We start from the raw sequence: 22,403 nt of genomic DNA on the forward strand, positions 1-22,403 counted from the left end.
GCTCCAAGAATTTGTCGAATCCCTTTTTACAGGCATCCGAACTATTGACTACTGGGTGCCATAAGTTGAGTCAAGACCCATTTCATTTTTTCCCTGACTCGAACTCACTACCGATCAAAGTACTGTGTGCCCCGCTCTCAACCAAGCATAGTGAGTCCTTACCAGGTGAGCTGGCATCTTGGATGCGCACCTGGTCTTGCTGTCCTTCCTCCAACAGAGCTCTTTCCATCTCAGAGAACTTTGCTTCCATCTTCACGGATGGATCCCACATCTAAAATACCAACAAGAGAGATGAGTAAGAGATGGAATGGAGGACACCAAGGAATGGATCCTGCCCCACTCCCAGACTCTGCCCTCTCAATCAGCAGACCTAGAAGGGTTTTTCCCCCCAACCCTGGGAAATTATCTGGATGGATGAGAAATCCTGTAGAAGTGGCTACTGAAGTAGGATGTTAAACCCTCCCATTCAAATGATTATCCCTTGGAGAAATATCAGGCAGTGATATTTTAGAATATCAGACACTGTTGCTTGAATTGGACCGACCTGGAAAGAAAAGCGCTCACCTGTTCTGCCTGCCTCTTCTCCTCAGCCTGACTCAGGAGGAAACCTTCGGCCAGGGCCACTGCTTCGGAACTGGTCTCCGGCCCACATCCTCTGACCCAGCTCTGCATTTCCTGGGGCAGGAGGGTCAGGAACTGCTCCAGGATCACCCGGTCCAGGATCTGCTTCTTGGAATGCCTCTCCGGCCTCAGCCAGCGGTTGCAAAGTCCATGGAGATGGCTGCAAACCTCACGAGCCCCGTCGTCCTCACAGTAGCGGAACTGCCAGAAGCGTTGGCAAAGTACTTCTGGGTTCAGGGGCTCCTGATCCCAGATCTCTGGCACAGCTCTCCCCCAGGATGCAACACCACTCCCAGCATGGATGGGCTGGGGGTCTTTCCTTGCTGACTTGCCAGGCCCTGGTCCTTCTGGGTGCTGCTCTTCCATCTCCTTCCCTTCCAATTAGGTCGCCTTCAACACTGAAAATATGCCTTTACTCATTGGTTATGAAGAGAGGCTTTTCCCTGGGTGGGAGGTGAGGGGCACATGGAGACAGACAGCAACATGTCAAAAGGAGAACAAAAGAGAATTAGAACAAATCTGACTCTTGTGGTTCGTAATGTCAGCTGTCTAAATTAGATACCACGGTGTTTTAGATATGCCTGTTCGGTTCCTTGGAAAAGTTAAAAAGTATGGATCCTTCCTATTTTTTCATTGGATCACTCCAGGTTTACTATCAGATTACATATCATGTCCATAACCACAACTTAAGAGCTAAAAACTGAACAGTCTGGCTCGAGGGGGCAAATGGGAGATTCCAGTCCAGAACTTTGCAACTAATAAGGTTTTCTTGTATCATGGAAACCTCCTCACACATAGAAAGGTAGCACTGCAAGGAGAAAGGCTGTGCCCGCTGTCTTTATCTGTAAGAATGAAGTCAGGGACTGATGTCTCCTGGGTATGGGAGATGGGGGCCTTTACCCTTTTCTTCCATCCAGCACCCAGCACTGCTGACCCTGAAGGGATCCTACAACTTCTGGTTCATAATCTTGGGGAGTCTGGAGCCCCCACCCTTCCCCTCCACACACCCAGGGGAGCAGAAAAGTAGCCTCCAACTTAGAGAACCAGGACTTCAAAAGGGAGGAGGAGGATAGAGGATTGTTTCCCAAAGAGCAAAGGAGATGGTTGCACTGTTTGGGATCCTGATGTGGGAGGACGGAAAGCCCTGCTGGGCCCAGGCTGCCAAGGAGCAGAGGGGGCCAAAGGGGGGGGGTGCCTCCCCCAAATCTCCTGCCCCTCCTCAGCCTTGACCCATTGCCCCCCTCAACAGTCTACACTGGCTGGGACATCCATTTCCTAATTATGTCCCTGACTCTTCTTTGGGGGGGGGGCTTCTTTTGGGGGGGGGGCTTCTTTGGCACAAAGAGGCTCTTTATTCTGGCACAAAAAGTGGGGGTGAACTTGGGGGGAGGGGGCTCCTTTTTACATTCTTTGCTCCCCGTTTCTTTGGGGCTTGCCTAGTAGATCAAGCCCCCACATTTCAGTCCCCTTCTCTGGCCCCTCCACAATGCAGAGAAAGGGCTGCATCTCATCCCCCACCAGCCCTGTGTAGAGAGGGAGGAGGGGGGAAAGAGGGGCGCCAAGGGAGGGAGCACCCACCCCCCCGCTTTCCAGTGGGGCAGCTCTTCTGGAGCAGGATCTCTCTCACACACACTCACACACACACACACACGGACTCACTTGCCAACGCAGACGAGGAGCTCCTGGAGCCGAAACCACAAAGGCAGCTTTTTCCTCTGCAGACTCCACGCCAGCTCCCTTGCCGGCCTCTCTAGGACTTCTGCCTCTCTGGCTTCCCTTTCTGTGAAACAGAAAGTGGGGCAGGCGGGACCCCGAAAGCATCGCCCCTCCAGTGGGGGTGCAAAACAACCCCCCCCCCCAGCTCAGCCCCCTTTGCAAAACGGGCTTTGCATTTCCTTGGGGAGGGAAAGGGGTAGGACTAGATCAGAGGTTCGTGGTTCCTGTGTTCTCCAGATGACCATACTGACTGCCTCCCTGCCAGCATGGCCAATTGGCCAAGCTGACAGGGGCTGATGGGAATTGTAGTTCACAAACATCTGGAGAGCCGCAGGTTGCAGACCCCTGGACTAGATGAACCAGATGGGAGACACGGAAGGGATGGCTGGAGGCCATAAACATCTGGGGAAACATCTGGGGAAACATACCTGCCCCCTCCTAGCCTCGCCTTCTCTCTGGCCCCAGGAAAGGCTGCCTTGCCTGCCTCTCCCATTTCAGCTTCCCAGAACCCAACCCAAGAGACGGTCTGATTTGGAGGCTGGTGGAAATGGAGCTGAGAGACCCTCAAAAGCCGGGGGATGTTGGGTCCGTTCAGGGATGGTTTAAATCCAGCTCCCACTATTAACGCTGAAGATTTAGGGATCCGTGAAGGATTTGGAAACCATGCCAGGATCCCACCAATAAAGTCCATCCCTTCAATCTTTTTAGGGAAAGTGGTGGCTGAAGAGAGAGACAGGTCAGACTCAGCGGGTGGGGTAGACCCACTCCTCAGCATCACAAACCTTCAGCCAATCTGCAAATTAAGAGATCTTCTTAAGCCTATCGTGTACTTTGGGAGAATAATACTCTAGAAGCAGCAGCAGAGGAAAATCTAGCAGCTGGATCAACTGTACTGAAAACAGTTACCGTTCTAGGAGAAAAATGGGGCCAAACTCTACTTTGGGGGTTAGCCTGCAAGGAGCGTAAAGAAAGACCCCACCCCCTGCCTGTTATAAATACTCTAGTCTTTGGTCTTTCCATCCCATAAATTCTGAACAAACGCCTTTTATCATCTGTTCTCATCTTGCAGTTGGAAACTGAACAAACATTGTTAAAAACCTCTAACACTTTTATAACACACCCTGTCCCAAAACCATATTGCGAGAACAAAAAGCTATGGGAATGGAAAACAGGTGGGGTCTAATATACAATAATTATCTTTGCAGGGCTTTTATAGCTTCCCCCAAAGTAGTTGATTTGTAAGAAAGAGATTTGCACCTGGAGTACAGCTGTTTAAAGCACTGATTAGAAAAAAATTTAACAGCTGAAAACAGATAATTTCAAAGAGCTACTGTGCAGTGGATCACAGTCAATATACAGCTGCTAAGGGAGACTAAAACATTTCTATTAAAAATGAGTAATAAGTAAATAGAAATTAGCTCTTGAATCCTCATTTCTTTTTCTGACTTGTATGGGCCTTAGTTTGCCCACAGCACCACAAACACTTGGGCCATGAGGTCAAGAGAGGGGCGACCCTATGGCTCAGGGGTCAAGAATTGGCCAAGGATTCCAGATTCAGTCTCTGGGATCTCCAAGCAAGGATCCTGTGGAAGGAAGTGCTAGGAAAGGCCACCCTCAACTTAGAAAAGTCTTTCCCTGAAGATCTACAGCCAGTCAGTCCAGTCAATATAATGTCTGAAGGACCAGCGGCAAGAATAATAGAATCATAGAATTGGAAAAGACCACAAAGGTCATAAGAACATAAGAAAAAGCCTGCTGGATCAGACCAGAGTCCATCTAGTCCAGCACTCTGCTACTCGCAGTGGCCCACTAGGTGCCTTTGGGAGCCCACATGCAGGATGTGAAAGCAATGGCCTTCTGCTGCTGCTGTTGCTCCCGAGCACCTGGTCTGCTAAGGCATTTGCAATCTCAGATCAAGGAGGATCAAGATTGGTAGCCATAGATTGACTTCTCCTCCATAAATCTATCCAAGCCCCTTTTAAAGCTACCCAGGTTAGCAGCCATCATCACCTCCTCCTGTGGCAGCATATTCCAAACACCAATCACGCGTTGTGTGAAGAAATAAGAACATAAGAACAAGCCTGCTGGATCAGACCAGAGTCCATCTAGTCCAGCACTTTGCTACTTGCAGTGGCCCACCAGGTGCCTTTGGGAGCTCACATGCAGGATGTGAAAGCAATGGCCTTCTGCTGCTGCTGCTGCTTTTGCTCCTGAGCACCTGGTCTGCTAAGGCATTTGCAACCTCAGATCAATGAGGATCACGATTGGTAGCCAAAGATTGACTTCTCCTCCATAAATCTATCCAAGCCCCTTTTAAAGCTATCCAGGTTAGTGGCCATCACCACCTCCTGTGGCAACATATTCCAAACACCAGTCACACATTGCGTGAAGAAATGTTTCCTTTTATTAGTCCTAATTCTTCCCCTCAGCATTTTCAATGTACGCCCCCTGGTTTTAATATTGTGAGAAAGAGACAAAAATTTCTCTCTGTCAACATTTCTACCCCATGCATAATTTTATAGACTTCAATCATATCCCCCCTCTTCCTAATTATCCCCAGCATAGAGTTTGCCTGTTTCATAGCAGACATGCATTGAGTTGACATTCCCATGGAACTATCAACTAAGATGCCCAAATCCCTTTCCTGGTCTGTGACTGATAGCACTGACCCCTGTAGCGTGTATGTGAAGTTTGGATTTTTTGCCCCTATGTGCATCACTTTACATTTTGCTGCATTGAACTGCATTTGCCATTTCTTAGCCCACTCACCTAATTTAGAAAGGTCCGCTTAGAGCTTTTCACAATCCTTTGCAGTTCTCACCACCCTACCTAATTTGGTATCATCTGCAAACTTGGCCACCACGCTACCCACCCCTACTTCCAGGTCATTTATGAATAGGTTAAAGAGCACTGGTCCCAAAATGGATCCTTGGGGGGCACCACTCCCTACATCTCTCCAATGTGAGAATTTCCCATTTACACCCACCCTTTGCTTCCTGTTGCTCAACCAGTTTTTAACCCATAGGAGGACTTCCCCTCTTATTCCTTGATTGCTGAGTTTTCTCAATAGTCTCTGGTGAGGAACTTTGTCAAAAGCCTTTTGGAAATCCAAGTAGACAATGTCCACTAGTTCCCCTTATCCACATGCCTGTTTACACTCTAGTAAGTTTGTAAGGCAAGACTTGCCTCTGCAAAAGTCATGCTGACTCTTCCTCAGCAGGTCTTGCTTTTCTACATGTTCTATAATTTTATCTTTAATGATAGATTCTACTAATTTGCCAGGAACAGATGTCAAACTGACTGGCCTGTAATTTCCTGGGTCCCCCCTAGATCCTTTCTTAAAGATCAGTGTGACATTGGCCATCTTCCAGTCTTCAGGAATGGAGGCTGATTTCAGGGATAAGTTGCATATTAAAGTGAGAAGATCAGCAATTTCATGCTTGAGCTCTTTAAGAACTCTTGGGTAAATGCAATCTGGGCCAGGGGATTTGGTAGCATTTAGTTTATCAAATGCTGCCAGGACTTCTTCCTTGTCTACAACTATCTTTGCTAGTTCCTCGGATTTGCCTCCTAAGAAGCTTGGTTCAGGTGCAGGAATTTTCCTCACCTCCTCTTGGGTGAAGACAGATGCAAAGAATTCATTCAGCTTCTCTGCAATCTCCCTGTCATCCTTTAGCACACCTTTTGTTCCTTTGTCATTTAATGGGCCTACAGCTTTCCTAGCTGGCTGGCATTCTGATGGATAGCCCCATCCAGAAGCTGACTTGCCTGGTTGCAGTGCTAAAAAAATGCCCAGCCGCTCCCCCAAAGAGGCTTCTCTGTGGTGTGCAGAGGCTGGAAAAGCCTCCTCAATGCTGAGAAGCCCCTTTGCCCCACCTGGCCTTTATGCCGCCAGCTGAGGTACATAAGTTGGGATCCCTGACTGCCAGCATAAGGTGGTGAATGGCCAGGAGAAAGTCAACCAATGTCAGCTCCTCCCTTAGCTATGCCCCCTAGGCCAGTGGTGGCGAACCTATGGTGCTCCAGATGTTCATGGACTACAATTCCCATCAGCCAATTGGCCATGCTGGCAGGGGATGATGGGAATTTTAGTCCATGAACATCTGGAGTGCTATAGGTTCGCCATCACGGCCCTAGGCTTCCCCTGCTATGCTGGTGGCAATTGAGTCTCTGACATCATGTCCAGCACCAGGGCAAGGTGGCAGAGGCCTCATGTTGGCAAAATAATTCCTCTGTTTGATAACTGTCCCAGGGAGGGCAAATCTCCAGGAACAGCAGTGTGATGTTCCTATGGGCAAATTCGGCTACCCTCTGAATAGGGTTGTAAATCTCATTCCACACACTCAGAACTAAAAAGGACTCCCTTGTGTGATTGGTTCTGGTGGGTTTTCCAGGCTGTGTGGTCACAGTCTGGTAGTTCTTGTTCCTAACATTTCACCTGCATCTGTGGCTGGCATCTTCAGAGGTGTATCACAGAGAGAAGTCTATTGCACACTGTGTCTAGACACTGTGTCTACCAGGCCATGGCCACACAGCCCAGAAAACCCACCACAACCAGTTGAATCCGGCCTTGAAAGCCTTCGACAATCCCTTGTGTCAGCTCATTGATGCCATTGATGATAGTGACTCTGAATCTCCTTCCATGCTCTGAGCATTCAAAAAATGTCCTTGTCTGGAGTCTTTGATGCTGTTGAAGAGTAGAATTCAGACAGTATGTCCTTCCATACTTTGAGCATTCAAAAGGACACTTTTGGTGTGAGTTCTTTGATGTCTTTGAACTGTTCCACTACAACTGAATCTCTTTCCACACTCTAAGCATTCAAAAGGTCTCTCCTTTGTGTGAGTTCTTTGATGCTGTTGAAGAGTGATATTTTGACTGAATGTCTTTCCACACTCTGAGCATTTAAAGGTCTCTCCTTTGTGTGAGTTCTTTGATGCCTTTGAAGACGGCTACTCCAAATGAATCTCTTTCCACACTCTGAGCATTCAAAAGGTCTCTCCTTTGTGTGTGTTCTTTGATGCTGTTGAAGAGTGATATTTTGACTGAATGTCTTTCCACACTCTGAGCATTTAAAAGGTCTCTCCTTTGTGTGAGTTCTTTGATGCTTTTGAAGACGGCTACTCCAAATGAATCTCTTTCCACACTCTGAGCATTCAAAAGGCCTCTCCTTTGTGTGAGTTCTTTGATGCTGTTGAAGAGTGATATTTTGACTGAATGTCTTTCCACACTCTGAGCATGCAAAAGGTCTCTCCTTCGTGTGAGATTTTTGATGATGTTGAAGTGTACTATTTTTACGGAATCTCTTTCCACATTCTGAGCATTCAAAAGGTCTCTCCTTTGTGTGAGTTTTTTGGTGCTCTTTAAGATGACTGCTCTGACTGAATCTCTTTCCACACTCTGAACATTCAAAAGGTTTCTCCTTCGTGTGAGTTATTTTATGCTTTTTAAGTGTGTAACGATGACTGAATCTATTTCCACATTCTGAGCATTCAAAAGGTCTCTCCTTTGTGTGAGTTCTTTGGTGCTCTTTAAGATGACCACTCTGACTGAATTCCTTTCCACACTCTGAACACTCAAAAGGTCTCTCCTTTGTGTGAGTTCTTTGATGCCTTAGAAGATTGCCATGATGACTGAACCTTTTTTCACAGTCTGAGCATGCAAAAGGTCTTTCCTTTGTGTGAATTCTTTGATGCTTTAGAAGTGTGCCACTGCAACTGAATCTCTTTCCACACTCAAAGCATTCAAATGGTCTCTCTCCTGTGTGAGTTCTTTGATGCAGTTGAAGATTGCCACTCTGACTGAATCTCTTTCCACAGTCTGAGCATTCAAAAGGTTTCTCCTTTGTGTGAGTTCTTTGATGCCTTTGAAGATTGACACGCTGATTGAACCTTTTTCCACAGTCTGAGCATTCAAAACATTTTTCTCCTGTGTGAGTTCTTTCGTGCGCAAGCAGCTGAGATCTATAGCTGAAGAACTTCCTGCACTGAAAGCATTCAAGTGCACTCATTATACCATGCTTTGGAAGATTTACATTACTCTCTCTTCTACCAGAGGTCCTTCCCCTCTCCAAGCAAATTAATGGTTTCTCTCCTGAATGTGTTATTTGGCGTTGAAAAACTTCTAATTTTTGTGAGAAGTCCTTGCCACAGTCTGAGAAGCTATAATGTTTCTCTCTTTTATGTGTTCTCTTATGCCTAAGGAGATCTTCTCTGCAAAGGAAAGTCTTTCTGCAATCCAAGCATTGATGGCTTTTCTTTCCACTGTGTATTTGAAAATGGATCTCATATTGGTTTTGATCTTTGAATGTTGTTCCACACTCCAAGCACTTATATGCTTCCTCCACCATGTGGCTCAATTCACAGAAATTCTGTCCTTGGCGAAGAATGGGTTTATTTCTCATCTCGACTATGTGACTTTCTTTCTGCCGCTTTGGTCTGCCTTGATTCCTAATGCTGCCTTCCCAATCTTCATCCTTCCCTTTTGCTGGCAATAGCTGATGCAGTTCCGCACTCCCCTCTTTCCACTGCTTGTCCCCTGCTGGAATAAAAAGAGGGATCCTGTTAGTACCCAACAAGGTGGTCTGATCTTCCCTCAAAATTCCATCCACATGAAAATATTTCACTTACTTTTTCCCACTATGCACTGAAAGGTACATTAATAGATGCTTAAAAGGGATATCAAAGCCCTCTGCATCAGAAAGGCTTGGTTCACAGTCTCACAATTTATACAGCTCCTACCTGAGAGAATTCTTTGATGTGAAGCAAGAGCTGATTCCCGGCTGAAGGTCCTTCCACCCTTCATGCAATCATATGGTTCCTCTGTTGAGAGAATTTGTTCCTTGGAAATAAGACTGATGTTCTCACAGAAGGTCTTTCCAAATGCAAAACTTTCATTTTCATTTTCCCTGGAGTGGATTCTCTGGTTAGAATGGAGGTCTTTGTGCCTTCTTCTTTTGCTTGATGTTTCTTCTTTGACTGGGATTTCACGGAAGTCTCCCCCATGGGACAGAATGGGCTTATCCCTTCTGTTGTCTGCATGGCTTCTCTCCTGTCTCTGTGGTCCATCTCCATTCCCGAAGTTTCCTTTGGAGTTTTCATCCTTGGATTTTTCCACAGAGAACTGCTGAAATCCCCCAGCTGTCTCCTCTATGTCTGCTGCTGGAGGAAAGAAAGAGGTCAGTCAGCACTTAGGCAAGAAGCCAAGCTGCACATCAAGCACAGCTCTTTAATGGGTGACCATTTGCTATGCCAGACCTTCTTTCCCCTCAACTGAGCTGGTGGTTACACCTTATTCCCAGCCAGGCCCACCAAGTCAGCAGTTTTTATATCCAGCCTATCCCTCTTCAAACCCCCTATCTCTATGCACTTTCAGGGGGGAAAGTGGCAAAGCATCCTTCCGCCACCATTCACATTTGACTTGTCATGAAGATCTTTTGAGTCTCTGCTATTGATGATTAAACAGAAGAAGAAAAAGACAAGGCTTTTATACCCAACTTTTCTCTATCCGAAAGAACCTCAAATCAGCTTACAAATCACAATCCCTTTGTGTTAAAGGCATCTTATGAGGTAGTTGGGGCTGAGAGAGTTCTGAGAGAACTGTGATTGATGGGAATTGTAGTCCATGAACATCTGGAGGGCCATAGGTTCGCCACCACTGCGCTAGAGCAAATGTCTCACCTTTATTCAAATGTTAAGTCTGTCTCCACCTTAGTTTCTATTAGATTCTTGTCTCCTTCGGCACACACACAGAGAAAATGATGGTTCTTATATGAAGAAAGAAATCCAAGGAAGAGGATTTTTTCCCCCAGGAAGAATGAAACTCTGGTCAAGATCCAAACCAGTGTAAAAAGAAGACTCCACTTATTCTCTAGCTTTAAGGAGTCTCAAAGAGGCTTACAAATTCCTTCCCTTCGTCTCCCCACAACAGAAACCTTGTCAGGTGAGTGGGGTTGAGAGAGTTCTGAGTGAACTGTGACAGGTCCAAGGTCAGCCAGAAGGCTTCATGTGGAGGAGTCAGGAATCAGACTTCTTCTCCAGATCTGAGTCAGCTACTCTCAAACACTATACCACACTGGCTTTCCAGATAACAATCAGAGGGGATCACTGTTATCCCAGCTGGAGGTCTAATGGTCTAATGAAATTAGGATCTGCTCCCTTCCAGAGTCTTCCTCTCAGTCACCACTCAGAGCCCTTCGCGATTTGGGCGGTATAGGAAAATTAATAATTAATTGATTGATTGATTGATGATAATAATTTAAAAAGTCCCGCACTAGCCTCAGGCTGGGACACCGTCTGCAAAACGAGGTGCTTTGGGTCATTCTACTTGGCTATGCTGAATATTGTTTTCATTGCCACCCCACCACCTGAAGGTCTCCACAAGGGAGCAAGTAGCAGAACAGGCCTACTACTGCTTTTCAAAATTTTGATTTTGACACAGGTACCTCTGGCACCTAGGAGATTTCCTTACCCAAAGAGGCTACGCTCCCATAGTTCTCCAGCATGACGTCCTCATAAAGAGCTCTTTGGTCTGGATCCAGCAATGCCCACTCTGCCTCCGTGAAATACACGGCCACCTCCTCAAAGCAAATCAGAGACTGAAAGAAAAAGCAGATTCCCTCATGAGGGGTCAAGTCAGTCAGAGATAGTATGCTGGAAAGGAACATTCTCAGAGGTGCAGGATGGAGGTCTCAGCATGTGTACAAGGAGTGGCGTTTGGAGTCTCTTGCCTGCGCCCCTCAGCACCAACTGCAGGAGGAACGCCTGCCTGAGAAAAGGGGGGGGGCATGCTGTCCCCTGCTCATCTGCCCTACCTGGACTGGAGCTGCAGCAATGGTTTCCATCCCTCCACAAAGAGAGCGGATCAACAATGCCTCTTCACTGCCTGGAAGAGGGGGAAATGTGGAAGAAAGAGTATTAGCCTCCACTTCCTATTGTGATACTTGAAACTTGCCTTGTGAACACTAGAGCAGAAAAATGTGATAGCATCTCTGCTGGACCAGACCAAAGGCCCAGACATACTATTTCCCCACCAGCTGGGCCCTTGCACACGCCCTTGAGTCCAGGATGGTGGAAGGAAAAAAGGGAGGCCAAAATGGTGTGGCATGGAACCTCGCTGTCACATCAGGCCAAAAACCAGACCTGAATTGAGCATACCTGGAAGCTGACAGTAATACCAATGAGTAGTATCCTTAGTATTCACTGATCCACTAATGTCACATCTGGGTTTTCAGCCAGAAGCAACTTCAACATCACATCCACTCCAAGTCCCTCTGCACAGCCTGGCATTCCTCATCCAGTGATCTATTTCCTACAGCAGCTTGTCAGATTTCCTAACAAGTATTAGCAAAAAACTCATTTCCCCACTTTTCCTAGCAATTTCCTAGCAATTTCTGAGCTGCATTAACTAGAGTTTTGTTTAGTACCAAGACTGAAGAGCTCAGATGAGATTTGTCTATTTTTGGTTTTGAGCCACCTTGAGTCTCTCTAATGGAAAAAGGAGGGATATGAACATTGTAATCAATGTGAGGAGGAACTGCCTCCATGAACGTGTCTAGTCCCCTTTTACAGGCATCCCAGCTACTGACCACTGAGGACCGTAAGTTGGATGAAGAAACCTTTTTTTGGCCAGAACTCTGTACACATCAAATTAGCTGGGTGCTCCAATCCAACTGGCATAATGTCCAACTGGGTGCTCCAATCCCTGGCATAATGTCCTTACCACACAAGAGGTCATCTTGGGTACGCTCCTGGGCCTGAGCTGGCTTCCCTTCTTCCAATGGACTTCCTTCCATCTGAGAAAATTTTGTTTCCATTTTCACGGATAGATCCCACCTCTGAAACAACAGTGAGGGACAAAGGTAAGGGATGGAATGGAATGGACGATACCAAGGAAGGGATCCTGCCCCAGACCCAGACTCTGCACCTCTCTATCAGCAGGCCTAGAAGGGTTTTTTTTTAAACCTTAGGGAATTATCTGGAGGGATGAGATATTCCCTAGAAGTGGCTGCTGAAGCAGGTCATTAAAACCTCTCATTCGGGTGGATGAAACACCTGGACAAATACTGGGTTGAGAAGCTTTAGGAGAAGGTCAGATATCATTGCTTGAACTGGGCACACCTGAAAATAAAAGCGCTCACCCGTTCTTCTTGCCTCTTCTCCTCTGCCTCACTCAGGAGGAAACCTTCGGCCAGGGCCACCGCTTGGGAACTGGTCTCTGGCCCACATCCTCTGACCCAGCGCTGCATTTTTGGGGGCAGGATGGTCAAAAACCGCTCCAGGATCACCAGGTCCAGGATCTGCTTCTTGGAGTTCCTCTCTGGCTTCAGCCAGAGGTTGCAAAGTCCATGGAGCTGGCTGCAAACCTCTCGGGGCCCATCTGCATGACGGTGGCTGCAAACCTCTCGGGGCCCATCAGCATCACGGTAGCAGAACTCCCGGAAGCGTCGGCAAAGTACTTCTGAGTTCAGGGGCTCCTGACCCTGAATCTCTGGCACGGCTCCCTCCCAGAATGCAACACCACTCCCAGCTCTCTTGCCAGGTCCAGATCCTTTTGAGCCCTTCTCTTCCATCTCCTTCTTCATCAATTGGGTCACCTGCAACACTGAAAAGATGCCTTCACTTTACTTGACTATGAAAAGAGGTTTCTCTCTGTGAGGCGTCCAGCAGGGAGCAGAAAGCAACACGCCAGAAGGAAAATGAAGACACATGATGGATACGAACAAAAGTGTGCTTTGCGATATTTCAGTGCACGACATACCAAGCTGTTTGAAATATGCCTGTCTGGCCCTTTAGGATATTGAACTTTCTCTGGGCCTTTAAAGATGTTACTTTGGGGCAGTCTTTTAGGCTACTGAGTCAGGGGATACGTCCACCCACAGGCACAGGGTCTCTTGTTGCTGTAGGTAGGGTAAATAAATGAACGAACGAACGAACTAACGAACGAATGTAAATCTTAGGCGCAAGGGTTGCTGGGATGAATGGAACCTGGGGGGTGGGTGGGCAACAAACTGTCAAATGCATAAGGTTGCGAATCCCAGTTTGGCAAACTCCTGGAAATTCAGGAGGCGGAGCCTTTGGAGGGCAGGGTATGAAGGAATGGAATCCGTCTCCCAAAGAGTCTAGGCCCGTGGTGGCGAACCTATGGCACTCCAGCTGTTCAGATGGCAGGGGCTGATGAGAATTGTAGTCCATGGACAGCTGGAGTGCCATAGGTTCGCCACCACTGGTCTAGGCGATCTCCAGGCCATACCTGAACATGTTATCAAAAAGAATATTCTGTACCTTTAAGGCTCAAGTCCTGTGAAACACAGTTTCCTTAAATAATGCTTAGCAAACACATAGGTATTACTACCTTCACAATGACATTTTTACTACAGCAATGATATGTTACTATTACAATGATATGTCTCAAACAAAAAACTCTTTACATGGATATAGGATAAGTTCAGAATAGACAAGGGGCTAGCTAACCCCCGGGTTAGGTTATGCCTCATGAACACCTTCTATGGCTGTGTCTGTAGAAAAGAGGGTTACATGGCAAGACAACAAGGAAAGAAACAGGTTTTCTTCTGATTTTGATTCCACCGCAGAATCCATGAGTACTCCTGAGGAAGATCAACTATCGCAAAGGTAAATTTGGATAGGGCAGCGAAGAGGTCTACTCATCCACTTCCCCCACGGGAATTTCAGAAACGTCCCCTTAGTTACCAACCTTTCTTCAAAAATGTTCACTGATGCAGGTACACATGTTAAATTTTGGGTTAGGTTTTGTTCCTTAGCCTCAATATATTAATGCATTTCAAACACGTATTGATTTTTTTTCAAATTTCCTGGATTATTAAATTAAGAAGCTTTTTGGGAAACGATAACAGAGAAAATAAGGAACGTAAATGTCCTCATTAGCGGTACGCTACTGCTGAAGCGCCACCCTCCATCCCAAAGCTACCCCAAAATGTCCAGGAATTTTTGCCCTCTGTGAGTTGGCAACCTCACAACAACCATGGCTGAGGATGATCCCAGCCTTCCTCCCTTCCACGATCTAAAAGCTTATCCTCCATTGTCTTACTTGGAAGGATCTCTTCCAGCATCTGGCTGCAGGGTTTTCACATGGGATGCCTATCAGAAGCCCTTCCTGCAGAAGCAAACCCCCCCTCCCTCCCAGGAAAGGGGCCTTCCCCCTTTTGAGTCTCCCCCTCCCTGGCAAATCCTTTCAGTGCTGTGTGGGTCTGTGAGCCCTCAAATCACACCTAACTTGTGGTGACCCTGTAGGGTTTTCAAGGAAAGAGGCATACAAAGGTTATGACGACTGAGGCTGAGATTAAGCTTGGGAGAGCCACTCTTATCTCACCTCAATCTCGGGTTCTTTTCCCTCCTATTAAACTCCAGACCAGCTGATTTCTCAAAGATTTATTGTAAAAGTTCAAAACAAAGAAATGAAACATAAATGCGTCTAGAGAAATTGACCAGCTGAATGCTTCTTGTGGATCTCTTGGGACCTCCAGTCAAGAGGTGCTTCTCTTAGCTTAGCCCATGATAGAGTCACCTAGGCTTTGTTCCCTTACTCTCCAAGAAAACTTTTCCCACTCGCCATGAGGTTTCCAAAACCTTTGAAGTTTCATCCTAGCACCTCTGCATAGTTTCCTGTCCTCCCTCCAGGAGATCAAAAGGCAAAGATGCTTTTCACAGTCATATGTGACTTCCCATTACTGTAGCGATAGAATCATTCCATGACACGCCCCTTTTTGAGATGAAGTCTGTAAACTCCATGTTCACATACTTCAGCTTCCTAATAATACTGGTTGCATAAGATCACATGTTTCTAGCTAATACATAGTTCAGCTAACTATTTTCCATCACAAAGGTGGTTTGTTGTTCCTATCTCTGTGCTGGCTGAGAGAGTTTAGCGAAAACTCTGGATGGCCCAAGGTCACCCAGCAGGCTCCATGTGGAAGAGTGGGGAATCGAACCCAGCTCTCCAGATTAGATTCCTGCACTTTTAACCGTGTTGCAGAAAATTTTTAAAAAGCAGAGAAATATTAAAAAGATCCAGACAGACTGGACTTCAGCCAGGCTGCTTTCTGAGACACCCAGGAGCTCAACGGGGTTGTTGTGGAGTAACTCTGCAAATGGTTGCGCTCCTGAGGTATCCCATGCGGTTCAGCTGCCTTGGAAAATGGCACGATGGAGCGGGGAGGGGGAGAAGACAATTAAAACAAACTAAAGCAGGCTCAAGCTATAATGTTCCTATTCAATTGGGCCTCCCCTCAGGACAGTGGTTTTAGGATTGCAGGGAAAATCTACGTTCCTGTAACATCTTGTCTGCTTCTCTAAATAACCTGCCAGCGAGACAGCCCCCTATTTCTCCTCTGAGATTCTGCCCTATTGGAGAGGGTCACCATCTCCTGCTTGGGAAACCTCTGAAGTTTTGGGGACTTCAGTTTCTGAAGAAACAGTATACAGAGCAGCGACAAAGTATGTACAACAATAATTAACACGTACCAGTTTGTGCCTGTTTTCTGACTTCAGTCTGGCGAGTCCTGTAAAGATGAACTCACATGTTGTCTGTTCTTTCTTTTCAGAAGTTTCCTGCAACCCTTGAATGCGCAACTGTACAAAAAGGCCGAATCCTTTGGAGGTAAGTGAGCGGCACTCCAATCACTCTGGAAGGGCAAGAGAATCAGTGTTTTTAGGAGCAGATCCTAAAAAATCCAGCAGCAGAGGTGATTTGGAGATCAAGTGGCAAAGTCCTGAAAAGCTCATAATATCCTGGATTCAGGAGGGGGTCAGGGGGTGCCCACTGACTCCATGCCCCCTCCTCCTTTCTCTCCCCTGAAATAATACTCCATGGATTTCTATCTCCCATGGCTCCTGGAGGGTGAGAAGCAAGCTCAGGCCTCAGTTGTGTGTGGGGGGGGTCTGGGTGAGGGGGAGATCCTTGTCTTTCAGTTCCCAAACTCTTCTGTGTAACCAGGAAGTGCCCCCCCCCCCCACAATCCCACACATTATTTGGGAGCCCTAAAGAGAAGAACTGAACCAAAAGGATTAGAAAAATGCTCCACCTCAGTTGAAGATGGGTGAAAAAGAGGACTGGGTAAAAGTGGGATCTACATGGATCATATAACCACTACCTCATGGTGCTGCGATGGTGTAATAACATCATTACAAAGCATGGATCCTTAATATTTTTGTGTTAGGTTTACTGTAAATTCACCATCAAGTTACAGGTCACGTTCACAGCCAAAGACTGCAATGCGAAAACCAGGCATCCACTGCTTTGTGGCACCACCACGATGCAGAAACAGAGCTCCAAATCTTGGACGTTCATGGATCCTTTTTGTTTTTTCATTGGATCACTCCAGATTTGCTGTCAAATTGCACATCATGTCCATAAACACAGCACAAGACCCCAAACTACACTGTTTGGATCAAGGGGGAAGGTGGGAGATCCCAACCCTGAACTTGGCAAATCTTGCATCATGGAAATGTCCCTGCACACAGAAAGCTAGCACTGCCATGAGAAAAGTTTGGCCTCTGTCTCTGCTTGTATGAATCAGTACAGGGACTGGTGTCTCCTTGGCACACCAAGGGGGGAGGGCTTCCCTTTTTTCTGCCATCCAGCACCCAGAACTGCTGACCCTGAAGAGATCCTGCAACTCTGAATCACCCTCTCAAGGAGCCTGGGGGGACCCCCCCCCCCGCACACACACACCCAGGGAGTAAAAAAGCAGTCCACAACTCAGAGGACTGCACCTCCCCAAGAGCAAAGGAGACGTGAGGTGGAAGGCCGGAAAGCCCTGCTGGGGCCAGGCTGCCAAGAAGCAGAGGAGGTCTCCTGTCCTTTCTCAGCCTTAAGCTATCACCCCGCTCCACAGTCTAAACTGGCCGGGAAGTCCCTTTCCTCTTGTTTTTTGGGGGACTTCTTTATTTGGCACAAAAAGTGTGTGTGTGTGGGGGGTGAACTTGGGGGGGGAGGGGCTCCTTTTCCAATTCTCTGCTCCCTGATTTCTTTGGTCCTGCCTCGCAGATCCTGGCCCTACATTTCAATCCCCTCCTCTGGCCCTCAATGTGAGGATTTCTGCCCCAGAGGCATCATTTCTCTCCCCTGGAGACCCTAATTTCCTCCCCCACCCCAGCTCTTTGCTCTCTGCCCTCCCGATTGAAGGGGGGGGGTCCTCTGCAGACTCCCCCCCTCAATGAGTCTTGTTTGCAAACACACTGAATGCCCCAGAGAAGATCATGGGGGTCCCCACCGCCCAATCCCCTCCCTGCAAGGGGGGGGGGAGCACATACTACCTCCTCGCCCAGATTTCTGCTGCCCTAAGAGCAGCCACCAGGAAGTCTGTCCCTTACCCCCACCACGCCAGTCCAGCCCCCTCTTCTTCGCCTTCCCCCCACTCCCAGCCCCCTCCCCAGCAGCAAGAGGACTCGTCCAGACCCCCCCGCTGCTTTCTCCCTCCCACCGACCCTGCAGATGGAAATCACTGGCGAGGCCTCCGCAATGCGGGGAAGGGGCTGCATCTCACCCCCGCCCCACCCCCCACGCCTTGTGCAGAGAGGAGGGGGGGGAGAGGGGAGCCAGAGGGAGCAGCCACCCCTCCAGGGGGTGCAGTGGGGCGGGCTGGCCTGGGGCGGGGCCGCTGACCCTCCTTCCACCCCCCACCCCCCACCCCCCGACTCACTCGCTGACGCCGACAAGGAGCGGACGGAGCTGCAGCAGCGGAGACCGCAAAGGCAGTCGCTGTTCCTTCTGCAGACTCCTCCCTCCCCCTCTCTCGGATGTCCCCCACCCCTCTGGCTTCCCTTTCTGCGGGGCGGGGGCAGCCCGTGGGGGAGAGGGGGAGGCGACCCCCATCGGGGGTGCAAAGCGGAGCTCACCCGCCACCCCCCCTTTTCAAAACGGGCTTTGCATTTCCTTGGGGGGAGGGAGGGCAGGACAGGACAAGGTGAACCAGAAGAGAGGCAGGGAAGGAATGACTGGAGCAGACCAGAAACATCTGGAGAAACATCTGGGGAAAGGGAGAGAAAAAAACCCCTTATCTCTTCCCTCTCCTGCCTCTCTCCACCCCCCACCCCGGAGTTCAGCTTCCCAGAGATTTGTTTCCCCCTAGAAATGCGGGGGCAGCAGTGACATAGGTGTAGATTTTTTATGGGGAGTTGGAGGGGGGCCAAGGCCACGCCCCCACCTGGCCCTGGGGGTGTGGCCACACCCCCACCTGCCCCTGGGGGCGTGGCCACACCTCCCCAAGCCCCGCCCCTGGCTTCAGTGTTTATAAAAGCAGCTCTCCCAGGCCAGAGATGGCAGACTCCCCTGCCTCGCCTCCCCACCAGTTGGGCTCCCAGCTGGTAGCGGCAGTCCCTTCTCCCTCCCCTATCAGACTGTAATTAGAAGGACTTGGAATGAGACTTGAATGGGACCTTGGAGTGTTATGTTAAATGTTAATGTTTGATCATTGTCTTATGTTAAAGGAAGTAAACCTTTTTGTTTAACAGTTAGTTGTTGCAAACTCCTCCCAAGTTCTGCCCCACAGAACCCACAAGCTGAGGTGACACAAGCAGAGCAACCGAAAATGAGAGCGCCTTGATCAATGAATTCATAACCAGACAGATCACATCCAAAAGTGTTGGTTATTTGTGTTGGGATGAGCGACTCTGCATGCGTGGACACCAGGGGATGCTGTACCTTTCTAAGTTGTTATCTCCTGGGGATTGCTCTCTCTTTGTCTGAGCCCGGGAGCTGCCCACTGACTTCCTCCTTCTCCCTCAGAAACCACTCATTCTCCTTTTCTCTTTCTAAGCACGTGGACGTGCCATGATGGCATCTTGCTACTGAGGGTCTTTCCTATAGAAGCCATTCATCACTTGCACGCACATTGGGGTCCCACTTGTATGTTTCTTTGGATTAGGGCTTTCTGTCTATCTTTCCCCTGGAACAAAGAATGTGAACTGAAGCTGAATTCAATGTAAGTTTGATCTTTGCACTGACCTCTTTGTAAGATTGTTTTCTTTGCTGCACTCAGCACAAACTGGGCTGATCCAAAATAATTCCAGCATGGTAGCAAGCCCAGAAAGCTGAAGCAGATTTTCCCCCCTTCTTGCATGGTTTAACGGCCTTGCTAACAATGAAAAGAAGCCTGTTATAACAGAAGGCGCTTGTATATTCTGCTTTTCGCTGCCACCAAAAATATTTTTCTTTTCTTATATAGCCCCACAAAACTGATTTTTCATGGTCACCACCCTTTGCTGAGGAACACAGACACACAGACAAAAATAATAATGACTGGAACGGTTTTAAAAGATGAACAAAAACTGAAAACTTTATTTGCTGGCTTCACAAAAGCTTCTCAGGTAAACTGGAGAGGAAATAAGCGTATTGGTTTCAGAGAAAGTTTGCTTAAGCTTAACGGTTTCAGAGTAAGTTTGTTCTAAAGCTTAATGGTTTCAGGCACTTCACTTAAGTTACACAATATATGACCACTCGCAGGTGTCACTTTGCTTCTGATTTTTCACTTTACACAAAGATGTTTCTGTGGAGGTTTCACACTCCCTCTTAAAAATAAAACTCAGTCCGCTGTACCTTCCCACAAAAATCAAACACTCAGTCTTCGCCCTGTGGGATTCAGGCATACAGCCTCCCTCTCCCACAATCCTAAAACTTGGCTTCTCTGCCACAGGATTTGGGCCTCCTAAAACTGATGTTCACTGTGTAGGACAGACTTTTAGACTGTTACAGAGGTTTCCCTCAAAACAAAACAAAACACCTGAGGGCAGACACTCGCCTCCAAACTCAGGTTTTTAGTTGTCTGAATAGCTTCCTCAGCTATTCTCTAAACAACAGCCGTGAGAGATCTCGCGGATTCACCTCACGCAGCTACAAAAAAAGTACCCGAGGGCACACAAGCTCACACAGAGCCACAAAGTCCGAAGACTCAAAAGCAAGAACCCCTCAGCACTCTCGCTGACAGTATTTATAGTATCTGCTTATATTTCTCTGGCCAATCAGGGCTGGCCAGGGCTTAACTCTTCCTGGGGAGGGGTCCACCCTATAACCTGAATGCAGGATAAATGCATTTCGTCACACCTGTCTTGAGTGCAGAGAACTTTTTTCCATTTCTTTTGAATGCAAACATGGCTGGGAGAGAGGCAATCCTTGAAAATCGGACTAGTGAGAATTTTACTGCATGGCTCTTTAGAATTCAGTCTCAACTAGTTGAGGAAAAAGCTGCTGTTGTTTCGAATACAGATAAACCTCCCAGCAGTGATGGAAAGGCCACGTGGGAAAGTGCAAATGGAAAGGCAAAGAATGTACCTATCAGCACAGTGACCAATTCCAAACCACTGGGGTGCTGTGCGGTTTCCGGGCTGCATGGCCGTGTTCTAGCAGCATTCGCTCCTGACGTTTCGCCTGCATCTGTGGCTGAATGCATCTTCAGAGGCCATACAGCCCGGAAACCACACAACACCCCAGTGATTCCGGCCGTGAAAGCCTTCGACAATACATTCCACATTAGTCCATGCGAAAGGCCAAAAGTCTGCTAACTACATGATTGTTGCCTTGCAGAAGGTTTTTGGGGAACAGGACCGCAGCAGTGAGGTCCCTACGTTTAAACAGCTATTTCCCATCAAACTGCAGGAAAATGGGAGGTGCAGATAGCCATATGGAAAGGTTGCTAATTCGAATTGATAGATAAAAGATAAATTATCGCCCGCTGGAAGAATGAAACATGGGGGGGGGGGGACTGCTGTTGAGCTCGTTGCGTGAGACATGCTCAGCCTGTCTGAACACTTAATTGAGAAGATCCGACTTTTGGGGAGACGGTTGAATTGCAAAAACAGCCTCCCTGAGCAAAAGGGCAGAAAGGAATCAAAAGTGCATGTCCGAGGGGCCGGAGCAAAGGAAAGGCAAAGCCCGTTTTGCAAAGGGGGAGGGGGGGTCTGCTTTGCACCCCCGACGGTGGGTCGATGCTTTGGGGGTCCCTTCCCGCCAGGGACGTAGGTATAGATTTTTATGGGGGGGTTCCCGCGGGGCCACACCCCACCCGCCCCTAACGCATGGCCACGCCTCCCCAAGCCCCGCCCCTGGCCTAGCGCTTATAAAAGCAGCTCTCCGAGGTCGGGGATGGCAGACTCCCCTGCCCTGCCCTCCCCTGCCGCTCCCCTCTGAGCAGAGGCATAGAGGGAAAATGGAGCCTGGTGCAAAATCTGAGTTTTGCGCCCCCCCCCCCCCCAGGGCAGCCGCTGTGATGCTGGAATCCACCCCCAAACAGTATCACTTTCAATGGTGTTTAAACTAGAGAGCCCAAATTCTCCTTTTAAATCCACCTTAAAGGGATAATCCACCCCAAAACAGCATCACTTTCAATGTTGTTTAACTAGGGAGCCCAGATTCTCCCTTTAAGGTGGATTTAAAAGGAGAATTTGGGCTCTCTAGTTTAAACACCATTGAAAGTGATGCTGTTTGGGGGTGGATTCCAGCATCACAGCGGCTGCCCGGGGGGGTGGGGGCGCAAAACTCAGATTTTGCACCAGGCTCCATTTTCCCTCTATGCCTCTGCCCAGAGGGGAGGGGCAGGGGAGGGCAGGGCAGGGGAGTCTGCCATCCCCGGCCTCGGAGAGCTGCTTGGGGAGGCGTGGCCGGATGTGGCCCCCTCAAAATAAATAGAGACCTGTAAACTACCAAAATGCAAGTCCATTCTGGGCAATAAGATGTTACCTAGAGGGGAAAGCACCTGGGAACACCAGGTACAATGCTCTAAACCAGGGATCTGAAATCTATGACTCTTTTCAAAAGAAAATGAAATATTTTAAATTAGAAAGGATGTTAAAATCACCAGGGCATGAAGAGAACGGCAGGCAATTTTTTTTTTTTACAGGACTGGAGGGCTTCTTCGAGATGTACTGGGAGAGTATAGTTAGTGTGCAGGTTCTTGCTACGGAAGGTGTGGGAAGTTAAGAACGGATGAATACCTTGAAATCAGCTCACCAGCAAATTAGGCCAATGAGGCAGCGAACTCGACACGCACTTCTCTGTGCACAGAAGAGCACCCCAGTTAAGAGGCTAAGTGGTGGCG

General features: G+C 48.1%; 4 protein-coding genes across 4 annotated transcripts in view; 1 reads left to right on the forward strand and 3 right to left on the reverse strand.

The window, feature by feature from the left end:
- The window catches only part of LOC125428554 (zinc finger protein 420-like), a 577,239-nt gene extending 559,128 nt beyond the window's left edge, over positions 1 to 18,111 (reverse strand). Inside the window, 6 exon segments of the mRNA XM_048488860.1 lie at positions 11,148 to 11,218; positions 12,056 to 12,170; positions 12,474 to 12,698; positions 12,735 to 12,937; positions 15,835 to 15,995; positions 18,015 to 18,111. Coding sequence (XP_048344817.1) covers positions 11,148 to 11,218; positions 12,056 to 12,170; positions 12,474 to 12,698; positions 12,735 to 12,917 — 594 coding nt within the window. The 5' untranslated portion in view covers positions 12,918 to 12,937; positions 15,835 to 15,995; positions 18,015 to 18,111.
- Positions 1 to 22,403, reverse strand: part of LOC125428839 (zinc finger and SCAN domain-containing protein 32-like) — a 665,212-nt gene that overhangs the window by 502,099 nt on the left and 140,710 nt on the right. The window lies entirely within an intron of this gene.
- TAP2 (transporter 2, ATP binding cassette subfamily B member) overlaps positions 1 to 22,403 on the forward strand; it is a 1,062,867-nt gene that overhangs the window by 135,351 nt on the left and 905,113 nt on the right. The gene's annotated exons all lie outside the window — the stretch shown is intronic.
- LOC125428609 (oocyte zinc finger protein XlCOF6-like) lies at positions 664 to 10,847 on the reverse strand. The gene is given in 5 exon segments (XM_048489022.1): positions 664 to 2,401; positions 6,887 to 7,244; positions 7,247 to 8,875; positions 9,076 to 9,495; positions 10,805 to 10,847. Coding segments are annotated over 4 exon segments (2,286 nt in total). The 5' UTR covers positions 10,839 to 10,847; the 3' UTR covers positions 664 to 2,401; positions 6,887 to 7,041.

This window comes from Sphaerodactylus townsendi, linkage group LG03 (assembly GCF_021028975.2).
Source record: "Sphaerodactylus townsendi isolate TG3544 linkage group LG03, MPM_Stown_v2.3, whole genome shotgun sequence".
Taxonomy (NCBI): Eukaryota; Metazoa; Chordata; class Lepidosauria; order Squamata; family Sphaerodactylidae; genus Sphaerodactylus; species Sphaerodactylus townsendi.